At 38.0% G+C, this 12,561-nt stretch overlaps 1 protein-coding gene across 2 annotated transcripts in view; it reads left to right on the forward strand.

The window, feature by feature from the left end:
• The window catches only part of BMP5 (bone morphogenetic protein 5), a 116,990-nt gene that overhangs the window by 102,524 nt on the left and 1,905 nt on the right, over positions 1–12,561 (forward strand). The window contains exons 5-7 of one of the 2 annotated variants that reach the window (XM_060164111.1): positions 7,334–7,410; positions 8,716–8,826; positions 10,664–10,755. In XM_060164111.1, the coding sequence (XP_060020094.1) occupies positions 7,334–7,410; positions 8,716–8,826; positions 10,664–10,729 (254 nt within the window). In that variant the 3' untranslated portion in view covers positions 10,730–10,755. Of the gene's footprint in view, positions 1–7,333; positions 7,411–8,715; positions 8,827–10,663; positions 10,756–12,561 lie in introns of those variants that run through there. The other variant, XM_060164110.1, reaches the window with a different exon arrangement.

Consider the following 12,561-nt stretch of genomic DNA (forward strand, 5'->3'; position numbering starts at 1 on the left):
GCAGTTTTAGGTTCACAAGAAGATTGAGAGGAAGGTACAGAGATTTCCCATGTACTCGCTGCCTCCACACATGCATACCTCCCCCATTATCAACATCACTCACCAGGATGGTGCGTTTCTTTCCAAAGATGAACCTACACTGAGACATCGCAATCACCCAACGTCTATAGTTTACCTTAGGATTCACTCTTGTTGTCATATAGTTGGTCTTATGTGTTTTTAAACAACATATTTCAGCCATCTTTCAAAATGGTGACTTCATTTTTTTTTTAACTGCTACAATATATTCAGTAACGCTTGTATCAGAGTTTATTTAATCACGTCACTCTTAAAAAGAAATTTTGGTTGTTTTTAAATTGGAGCTTTCAAAATCAATGCTGCAGTGAAAATCCTGCAAAGCTGCATGTGTGAGAATGGTATTAATCTACATGGTTTTTCCAGTAATTAACACTAAAAGCTGGTATCTGTGCCCTGAATATGCAAAATTTTGAAAATCCCTTCTCAGACGACAATTGTTTTGGTTCCTAGATCTAGTCTGATAGATGTTTTTCATCTATCTATCCATCTGTACATTTATCTATCTATCATTCTGTCATTTAACCCTGTCCACTACTTCCTAGTTGTGTAATCTCAGAGACATGTCACGTCTCTCTGTGTCTGTTTCTTCATCTGTGAAGTGGAAATGCTAATACCTGCCTCATAAGGTAAAATTACATGAATTGTGAGGATTAAATTAGTTATTTAATGTGTGTAAAGAATGGAGAACAGCGGTACGTACTCATTCAGGTTTAGGCATTATCATTATTATTTGTCAAATTAAGGTTTGGTTTTTCAGAACTGGTACCTAAAAAGTTCAGACTTTTACATCAGAGAAGACTAGAAATCCTCTTTCTCTAATCAGTACCCATACCCCTGGTCACTTATTGTCAAATTTCTATCTAGAGAGAATTCTAGAGAGATAATTTATCCGGGCATGGTTCATTGTAAAATATTTATTCAGTGTTAAATAAGCACCCACAATGTGACAAGCAAGTATTAACTATATGCTCATGAAAGATGGGTAGCATAAGAATTTTGCTTCTTAAAAAGCGCTCGCACAGACAATGGGAAAGACATGCCCGCTAGTACTAATCAGGAGATAATTCCACTAGAGTAGGTACAAGGTAGTGTGGGAGAAGTAAGGATAGTGTGTGACTCATGAGAAAGAATAGGCATTTTCCAGAAATGGAGGGGTGGGTGAGGCTATTTCAGACTTATGTGCACAGTTATAGAACTACGTACCAGTGTCCAATTGTCGGGTGTGCAGGTTCTTGTGCGAGAGCAGTGTGATGTCAGATAGAAAGTCATGCAGGGACCAAGTCATAACGTGTAGGTGTGTGATGGTCAGGAACTATGATGCTTCTGTGCAGGCAGTTGGAAAAAAAGGAGTCTCACAATCAGAAACACATTTTAAAAAGTTCAATTTGGCATCAAAATGATGGATGAGATGCCAAGGGGTAAAACTGAACGTGAAAATATGATTAAAAGTCTAGTCCCATACCCCAAACAGTGAAGATTATAGATTGGAGAGAGAGGAAGTAGAAACCAAAATATGTGGAATGGAGCCGGCAGCACTCCAGAAATGGGCGTGTCAAGAGTAAGTGAAAGGTGTAGGAAAAAGACGCAGCTATGAGCCCCAATGGTTAGATGAAGCACAGGACTTGACACTGCCATGGAAACCAGGGTAAGAGAGAAACGTCAAGGATGGAGCCCCCAGTGGGAACATCAGCACTTTAGTATAGACAAAGGAGAAAAAGGAATTCCATAAACTAGGCAAAAGACTTAAGGTCAGAGAGGAAGGAGGAGACAGGGATGAAGGGTTATCCTAGGACCAAATTCCCAAAGAGGATGTCCGGGTAGTGTGAGGTGACCAAGAGTGCAAAGCACTTCTGCTAGGTTAACTAGGCTAGAGGTGTGTTGGTTAAAGGGGGTTGGGGATGGATTTAATGCAGGGTAGGAGGGTAAAAGAAAGAAAATCGAGAAACGTACTCAATTTTCTGTCTTGGGCCACTAGATGACTGGTTATCCTGTTAACCAAGTAGAAGGAATGTAAGGAGTATGAGGTCAGAAACAAAAATAGTGAGTCGGCGGCCTCTGGGAAACTTTCACACATAGATGTCTGGTAGGCATTCGGAGACTCACGTTTGTGGATGGGTTTTTATGTCAACGAGCTCTAAGGTGAGAATGTTTGTTGCATCATCCACAGAGGCTTTGCTAAGCAGAGTTAAGCAAACACACCAGACAGTTATTATGTTGTGGTGCCTGTTCTGTGTCACACACTCATACATAGACAAACACAATTATCCCTACATAAATAAATAACAGTAATTCCTACTGGGTCATACGTAAATTTGGGCGAGTCATTCACTGGATGTGGAAGATGGAGATTAAGCGAGAGTAGCAGTGGCATTTGAAATCCCTCATCTTTGGGGGGGATTGCTATTTGCTTGGGGTTTATCTACCCCCAAGGCCGTATCAAAATTTACAGTATTGAACAGTCTACGGTAACACCATTCCTGCTATTTTACCTCTGATACCTTCATTCATTTGTCATTTTCATTTTCTATGAATTAATGAACATCCTGAAGCTGTGGGTGCTGACGTCCGTCCGTTATCTCCCTCTAGGAATTAAGTAAGAGAATGTTGACATCTCCTTTGCTTTGAAACACAGTATCTCATCATATTTGGCTTAAGCTGTTGATGTATTTAAATGTTAAATTCTATTTTGGATTTTTTTCTTCTCTTTTACAGATTCACCTACATTTTATTCCTTAAAGACACTAATGCTAGATTTTAAAGAAAAAAGAAACCCATACTGGTATATGGAGTTTTTTGGACTTATTTCTTTTGTGCCCTTCATAGCTAGGTTAGCATGTGTTTCTTTATTAGGTTGTTTCTTCAGGGACTACTGGACAGACCATTGAAGCCCTAACCCTATGTAGATCACAGGATATTTTTTGGGTTTTTGGGGTTTTTGTTGTTGTTGTTGTTGTTTTGTTTTTTGCAGTACGCGGGCCTCTCACTGTTGTGGCCTCTCCCGTTGCGGAGCACAGGCTCCGGATGCACAGGCTCAGCGGTCATGACTCACGGGCCCAGCAGCTCTGCAGCATGTGGGATCTTTCCGGACCGGGGCACAAACCCATGTCCCCTGCATCGGCAGGCGGACTCTCAACCACTGCGCCACCAGGGAAGCCCTCAGGATTTTTTTAAATCATGTATTTAATTTTTTTTCTATGACAAAATAATCAAAAATTAAGAAAAATCAAACTAAGACAAAGATTAAATTTGCATTATTGGGGGATGAGGGGGAACTGGATGAAGGTAATCAAAAAGTACAAGCTCCCATTTATAAGATAAATAAGTTCTAGGGATGTAATATACAGCATGATGAATATGATTAACACTGCTGTACGTTATATACAAAAGTTGTTAGGCGAGTAAATCCTAAGCGTTCTCATCACAAGGAAAACAATTTTCTATTTCTTTGATTTTGTATCTGTGTGAGATGATGACTGCTCACTAAACTTACTGTGATCATCACTTCATGATGTATGTGAGTCAAACCATTATGCTGTACACCTTAAAGTTGTACGGTGCTGTATGTCAATTACATCTCAATAAAACTGGAAGAAAAAAATATAGCTTGTAAAGATATAAATAAATTTGCATTGTTTCCAGAAATTGATCATAACCAAATTGGCATAAAGTATTTAACAATATTTTCAATATTTTGGAACTGGTTTCCCAATACTATTACCATTAAGAGGGAAATACGTGTGTGCGATACCTGCCTTGTGGTTGAGGAATGCTATCATGCTTTTCTAGTGTTGGCTGTGGCTCCAGAACGTTTAGTAGTTTCTGGTGCGACTCTTCATTTCTACGCAGGTTTGTCAACAGCAGCATCATGTCCATCTCATTTTCATATTTGAAGGGCTGCCAATCACTATTTCTAAAGCTATAAATTTAATTTCTTTGCCTTTCCTCCCACAGTTTATTCTGCCAACCATTTAGTAAACCTAACTGCAGACTTTGCTGGTTTGGGTACAACATTTACTCAGTATCCATTCATTTTTATTTCTGACAGACTAAGCATATGGTCCTAATGCTCTATGAAATCAGACTCTTGGAACAAGATTCTGTTATAAATTTATTGCTCGTTACCTTTATGTGATGTTACATTATATACATCACTGAGCCTGCATGAAAAGCTGCATAGATGAAACAGATCTATTTTGACTTTTGAGTTTGACTTTCTTTCTTTTTTTATAAACATGGAATTCAAATAACCTTAGACATAGTTTATGGCTTTTCAGATATACTTGAATGTGTTATTGGCTATAAGGTCTTTATTCACATTCCATGCCTTTCATTAAGACAAGGATAAATGAATAAATATTCCCATGACTGTCTGATGCAGGGTTCGGCAAAGTAAGGCCTAAGAGTCAAATCCAGCCATCGCCTGTTTTTGTACCGCCCAATTGCTAACAATGGTTTTTACATTTTTAGATGTGTGAAAAATACTCGAAATAGAATAATACTTTGTTTCACTCAGAAATTATATGAAATTGAAATTTTAGGCTCCATAAGCAAAATTTTATTGCAATATAGCCATATCCATCCATTCACATACTATCTACGGCTGCTTTCATGCTACTGGGGCAGAGTTGAGTCACTGAGAGGGGGAAACTTGTAGCCTGAAATATATACTATCTGTCCTTTTTGAGTAAACGTTTGCTGGTCCCTGGTCTAATGCATAGCTGACTTTATTTTTAAAAAATTCTAAATATCAAGAAGTTTATGCATGGCTTCCCTGGTGGCACAGTGGTTGAGAATCTGCCTGCTAATGCAGGGGACACGGGTTCAAGCCCTGGTCTGGGAAGATCCCACATGCCACGGAGCAACTAGGCCTGTGAGCCACAACTACTGAGCCTGCGCATCTGGAGCCTGTGCTCCGCAACAAGAGAGGCTGCGATAGTGAGAGGCCCGCGCACCGCAATGAAGAGTGGCCCCCACTTGCCACAACTAGAGAAAGCCCTCGCACAGAAATGAAGACCCAACACAGCCAAAAATAAATTTTAAAAAAATAAGAAGTTTATGCAGTCAAACTAATATTAGAATTAGTTATTCCTTTTCCCTAAAAATGATGCAGGGTTCAAACTTATCCATTTCATGGTATTATACTTATTATTACAGTACCCTTGTTTATTGCCTGGACAAACTTAACTCCATTTGCTATTTCAATTAGGAGAAAAGTTTACCCAAAGAAGAAGAATGCTAAGTTTCAAATAAATTCCCTTTTCTCCATTTTCTGTCATTATCTATATATTTAATTTGTTTTAATGAAGGTAATTGCACACAGGAATAACTCTGATCTAGAAGTAAAAGAGTCTCTGTGTTCAAATTTAATCATCATCTTGTTTTCTAGACTCACATTAAATAAATAATTAGTTGAAGTCACTGTGAAAGGCAGACGACAGGGCCCGTTAAGACAGGCCCCTTGGATCTTTGATGTGCCTACATTTTCTTAGAGGTTGAGGATAATTAAACTGGAAGGTGACACCTTAAGACAGGCTGCTCTTCACAGTGAACTGCTACATTGATTTAGAGACAACTGTCAGAGTGAAAGTAGCATTTATTCCTAGATGAAAACATTAGCTGTCTTCTTTGAAAATAAATTATTTTGTGGCTCCCATCACCCTAAATTTTTTCCTCTTTCATTTATTTGTGTTAGAAATAATTAAAATGGGTTAGCTTTTTGAATATTATTTATATAAATTATGAATAAACCCCAGAGACAATAATATAGAGAGATTTTTTGTGTTTCTGCAGTGTTTTACTTTATTCCAGACGTGATTGGGGATTCTCTATTCTTAATTCCTTTAATCAGTTATCAAAGGTTATGGGTTTTTCAGATTATATTCCAAAATAAGTCCTGGAAATCATGTATTTTCTTTGCTACAAGTCATTTCTGGAATATTCTGAGGAATTCATTCTTTGATTCCTCAAATATTTATTGAGTACTTACTGTGTGCCAGGCACTGTTCCTGAGATTTGGGGTATATCAGAGCACCAAATGGGACCAGACAAGATTTTTACCCTTGGGGAGCTGACATTCTAGAGGGAAGAAACAGGCAAGAACCAAAGTACATGATAAATAGTAAATGGCGTAGCATATTAAGAGATGATCAGCAAAATGGATAAAAAAAAATCAGAGCAAGGCGGGAGAGAAATATCGGAGTGGGAGTTGGGATCTGAAATAGGGTAGTCAGTGAAGGCCTTGTTGACAAGATGATGCTTAAGCGAAGAACTGAAGAAGCTTTGAGACTTAGATAAGTAGATATCCAGGGGAAGAGCATTGCAGGGAAGGGGGGTGGGATGAGAGTGAAGACCCCAAGGTGGGAGAAAGCAGACCTGTGCGCAAAACAACAAGGAGACGTCATGGCCTGATATGGGAACCGCGGTGGGACATTTTGCTGGAGCGTGGCATAATTGAGCTGACTCTTGGCTGCTTTGATATGGGGGTGGGTTGGGGCAGGGCAGAGCAGGAAGAATAGCAGTGAGGATGTGGCAGTAATTCAGGAGAGAGATGGTGCTGGTTTGGACCAGAACCCATCATGGAGGTGGTGAGGGTGGGTGAATTTTGGATGTATTTGGAGGTGAAATGTGTAAGGATTTCCTGACAGATTGGATGTGGAGGTGAGAAATAAAATGAGTACGTTTTGACTCCAGTTTTTGTGTTTGTTTCTTTTGCCTGGGAAGTTGCTATCTGTCCTCTATAGGTGGAACTAGTTTGGGGGTGAGGGGGGAGGCAATCAGAAGCTCCACTTCGGGTATCCTGAGTTTGAGATATTTATTAAGATAAAATCAACTCTGTAGCATCCCAGTTGGTCCTCTCCCAGTGTTTGTCTCATGGAAGAATAAAAGAAGTGTTGTTTGAATATTTAATATACATGAATATAGTAAGCACCACTGTAGTTTGAGTGAATTAATGAAAGCATTTATTGAGTGCCAGGTGTCAGGCTGTTCACCATCACAACACAAAGGATACAACCTGATCCTTGTTAGAACTTCTCAAGGTACATGGTGTTGTCTGCATTTTACAGAAGAAAACATTCAAGGCTAGTGACTTGCTTGAAGTTCACGTGGCTAGTAAGTGGCTTTCACTTTGAGATTCAAACTCATGTTTCATGACTTCAAATACAGCCTCCTTTTGATTTTATCAGTGAACTCACAAAAGAAATATTAGTATACCTGATAGACTGCCGTTTGTTGAAAATCTGATTTTTATCTTCAGACTATAACACAAGTGAACAAAAACAAGCCTGTAAGAAGCATGAACTCTACGTGAGCTTCCGGGATCTGGGATGGCAGGTAAGAATGGTCAGCCAACATGGCTGCTTCTTTTTTGCTTTATTATCAATCCTGAATTACTCAGAATCTTTGCCAGGAATTTTTCCTATACAGTAACCAATTATTTTCGACGTGACTATTCAGTATATAGATTATCCACATCATTTTTATTTCTCCATTATCCTTTCACCATTGAAACATAACAGAGTTTATGGTTAAAAAAAAAACAATTACGCTAAAGAAGAAATGCACACTTAGAGAGTGAAAAAAAAACCCCTGTTGTTTAAATATCCCCAAGTTTTCATTTTAATACCATTTTTCAGATTAACTCAAGCAATTTCCATTTGCCTCCTATGGTCCCAAACTATTGGTATAAGAAATAGAATCCTTGACTATGTCTCTGTCATAAGGTAGATCTACAGAAAAAAATTTTTTTCTTGTACTTAAAAATCTTATTGCTTTCTTTTACATCTGCTTCACAAACAGGGTGGGAAGGAGGATTTAACCAAAATAATTTTTAATGGCTCTGTGTTGAAATAGTTTAAATTGGATTGCCTAGATTACATTATTCCATTACATTGGATCCTCAGAATATGAGCTATTATACTGAGAAATAATATTAACAAGTAAGCATTTTTAAATTTACATGAATTGTTCAATAATTTTACATCGGTGACAAGTTTTACGTCTCTGGAAAAAAAATCAGGGCCACCATTATAAGTGCCAACTTTTTAGCTTCCTAAAATTTTTCACGTACAGTGCTCAGGAATTTTCTCCAATTCATTTCTTTTAAAGAGACTATAAAGTTAACACATGAATGGAAAGAAAAATAGGACAAGGCACAAATCTTACAGCTTTAGGAGCTTGTCAAGCTTCTAAAGCAGGAATGAGTTAGTAAGAAGTAATGAGAATGATCTCAATTAAGTTTATTCTTCTTTTCCTTTCTGGTTCACTTGAACTTTCCAGAGTTCATCATTTCCTGTTTAAACAATATTTAGAATGCTCTTTCATGATTAAGGCTTTATTCATGAATACATGGGTTAATACAGGCTATGAATATCTTACATAGTGACCTCTTGGGAGAAATTACAGAGGACAATTTCTTGTGAAAATATTTATACTTTTGTTGTAAACTTTAACTTAACCATAAATTAAGGGCTTGGGGGAGGCTGTCCTATTACAGTAATTGTTGGACCAAGAAGAGAAACCAATCCAGATTATATTATATTATATTATATTAATTATATTTGAGTATTCTTTAAGAATTGATTTTCTGTGTTTTTATTTTGGTGATATTATTTCTTCTTCTCTTCTTGTGCATTTTAGGACTGGATTATAGCACCAGAAGGATATGCTGCATTTTATTGTGATGGAGAATGTTCTTTTCCACTCAATGCCCATATGAATGCCACCAACCATGCCATAGTTCAGACTCTGGTATGCTTTCTTTTTGCAGGATGGAAAGTGGTTTATTATGCAAACTTCCTATAAAGTTATTTCAAAGGAAAGCATCCATTTATAGTTAGAACTGCATTTTCTTCTCTTCTCAAACTCCTAAAGTAACAATTGTGCCAAAGTAACAATTGTCGATATAGTCAGGAAATTTAGGCTGGCCTAAAGAATAATTCTGATTCCAGAATGGGGAAGGATTCAGCGAGGAAAATTGGAGTAATCACATAAAGTGGTCATTGTGTACTGATTTTTTCATTAGACAATATGACTAACCACACAGGCGCTGTTTCTAACCTAACAATTCATTAGCAGTCATTGCAAAAGCATTGAATGACAGTTGTACTGAATTTCATCTGAGGGTTTTTTCTCTTATCATTTAAGAATGTTCTATAACGTACTTTGGTATTATGGAAGCTCTTCAATGTATTATAGAGTATAAGTAGAAGATTGATTTCTATTTTTTGATACTTTTTTTTCTTTATAATCTTTAAGGTGGAAATTAGCCTTCCTTTTGTCCCTTCCACACTTAGGAATATAACAGTGACTTAATCTCTAATAATCTAGGCTTATTTTTGTGAAAAAGATAATGAAATGTTTATTTCATCATCTCTAAATGGTCATACTGTATCTAATGAGCTCATGAAAACCCTTGAGAGTCTGATGTGCCTGCCTTACTGTGTGTGACTTGATATGTGGGGTGAGGGGAGGTCAGCCTCTGGAAGACTAGGGAGAGGCTTCTAGAAGATGCATAGCCTACATGATGTGATCCCACATTAAAGTTTGGGTTCATAGGAGCATTTCAACTAAAAGTTATTAGGACAGAAGGAAGGGAACACATTATTTTAGAATCAAGACAATGATGGGATGGGAGTAGAGTCACTTGGTGGATGGTAGTAGGAGAGCAGGAGCTATTAGAAGAACATCTGTCTTTGTGGGTGAGGCTTGTTTATGACCAACAGAGATAGTAACTATTAGAATTTGTGAGGAGTTAACTCTTCAGAAGATTACCTTTTTTCACACTTAATTTACAATTTAAAGCTGATGGAAATAACATCCCAGTTTCCTTATGAATAAAGAACTGTATGTATACATTGACAGATTAAATCATTTGACTTGATGCTTTGCTGGCATCTTTCTGACCTCAGAGGTACTGCAAGATAGCTAGACACCAAAGATACATATCTATGGCAAGTAAAGCATAGATATTGTCAAAACCTTGGATTAGAGAGGAAATAGAGAGATAAAACAAATATATATTTTTAAAGGTAGTCATTTATAAATATTCTTTTTTTGCCCAAGTTTGAAGATATGCATTTATTTCAGAATACAATCACATAAAATTATCAGGTTGCTTTTTAATAATGAATGGAAAACATTTGCTCATGTTTATCCTTCCCCAACACCGATTTTTCCACCCTAGATTTCTTTGATATATCATACCCAGAAAACCCATATGTCTAGGGAGAAACTCTTATTTCCTTCTTGATAACAACATTTATATTGATTTAAAGAAAACCTTAGTTTGCTATGGCTCTTATTTCACTGTCTAAAGTGAAGAAACAGAGTCTAAATTCCAACCAGCAGGCTCGCTCATGCTTGCTTTGATGTTGCCAGTGCCATAGAAATATTCTTCTTTTTATTGATTCTTGACCAATAAGGTTGCCATATGCAAAATATAGAGTAAATTCCTGGGGCTATTTTAAATTCTCATATTCCTTCATCTTTGCTATCTATAAATATAAGCACTTCTTGATATAGAATATCATTACTGGAGCAGGTATGTGGTACAAGGAAGGGTATATTGTATTCAAATTTCCTCCAGGAAAAGAATGTCTGTGGAGTCCAGCCTTCTATTCCTCTGTATGAGAATTCACATTCTGAAACGTAAGTCATCTGAAAACAATCGCAGAGAGAGGAGCGCTGCTGTCTCACACCTGAAAGGAAGAGGCCTGGTCACTGTCTTTCTGTCTAGTCACGACAGAACAGCCACTATTAGCCTATAGAGAAATGCCACTTAATTTCCCAGCAGTTAAGCTCTTTGTACTGTCAATGACTTAGAGAGCTTCCTGTGTTTCCTTAGATATGCATCCAAGTTCCCTCAGGCTATACAATGCTTAAGTATGGAAAAAACTCTTTGTCAAATACCCCCCATCTCTCTCTTTTTTTCTTTTTTAAAAAATATATAATTATATACTGTCAGCTTTTAGGACTGTAGTCTAGAAGGCAGCGTCTAAAAACAAACATTTTTTAAAACACTGACACAGACTTGGAACAGGACCCTGGTCTGGATCACTGTCCTGGGATGTGGAGCATAAAGTCATCCCAGAACTTTAAGGGATGTGGGAAGTTTGGTGGGTTCCCCCCCACCCCGCCCCGGCATTGTACACTCTCTGTGTTTGTCCTATGAAGGACATGAAACAAGAAGACAGACGTGTTTGTTGTTAAAGGAGAGCAGGTTTGTGACAACTGTTTGAGAAATGATTGAAGAACAATCCCATTTTTTCAGAGTGATGGCTTGGTGAGGCGGTCCTTGAAGCAGGGGGTTATCCATCACTGGTGTGAGAGTTGAGGACATTAAAGCCGAGGAGGGCTGCAGGCTGCATCTGAAATTGGGAGAAACCATCCAGCTTGCAGTTTTGTGAGGTCTTAGGAAATTTCACATCCGTGTCCGATCACCTCATTTTTCCTGCTGTGTCTGTCCATAGGCAGGGCTCCTATATCATTTCAGTCAGGAGGTTGTGCAGCCAAGATTCTAAGAGCTGTATTTTCTCTTTGTAGATCCCTAAGGACTCTGCAGTGGGACTTCCCATCAACTCCTCTGGAGGAAGGGCCGGGGGCAGCAGGGGTGGGTGGGAAATGGGGTACAGTGTTCTGGCTCCTTCCTTGATTATTGAACATCAGAGGCAAACCTGCCAGTCTGATCAAAGTGAGAACAAACCCTTTACTTAAGCATTTCATTGTCCATGTACAGCTGCCTTTTCAGGCTTTGGTGGGGAAGATGGATATTTAATTTTTAAAATATCTAGGCTCCTTGCCTCTGCTTTAGCTTAGCCTGCTTTTTGGCACTTGTCTAGGGGAGAAAGCAAGTCAAAGGATGTTACACTCTGGCCAATCTGATAAGAACTTATGGGGAGAATAGTTGAAATCATTGTTTTAAAGCAAGTATTGGATTTTACCTGGAGTTTATTTTGCTGTGATTTGTATGCTTCCTTTATCATGGAAAATGAAGAGTTGGCACAGCTTTTAATTTTATTGTCAAACAAAGTTATTGATTTACTGTTTAGTTATCCTTTCAAAAATAATTCTTAGATCCACATCTTTCTACAGTGCAGTGGTATGGCTTCATTGATTTTGCATTTAGAACTTCTGTATTTCTCATGAAGTAAATAGAAGTGGTCATTTTAACCAAAAGCAACCCAGTGCTAGTTGCCATGTTCTTTCCTCCAGGAAAATTTCCACTGAATATTCCATAGAGAGAGTTTTCCTTCCTTGGTAGAATATTTTTTAAAGCGCCAACATGTAATTAGAACTGGTGGGTCGAGTCTAGGTGTTAATACTTAAGAATACACCCTTCACTACCAGCCCTACCCCACCCTGCCATGGAACATAAACAGAAGAAAGAGAGGTAGCTTAAGGGGGTGCTGATAGTCAGTGATAAAACAAAAATATTACTTTCAAGCTGCAGACAAAATGTCTATCTTAATTCTTAAAGAACAAAAT

Source organism: Lagenorhynchus albirostris, chromosome 10 (assembly GCF_949774975.1).
Source record: "Lagenorhynchus albirostris chromosome 10, mLagAlb1.1, whole genome shotgun sequence".
Lineage (NCBI taxonomy): Eukaryota > Metazoa > Chordata > Mammalia > Artiodactyla > Delphinidae > Lagenorhynchus > Lagenorhynchus albirostris.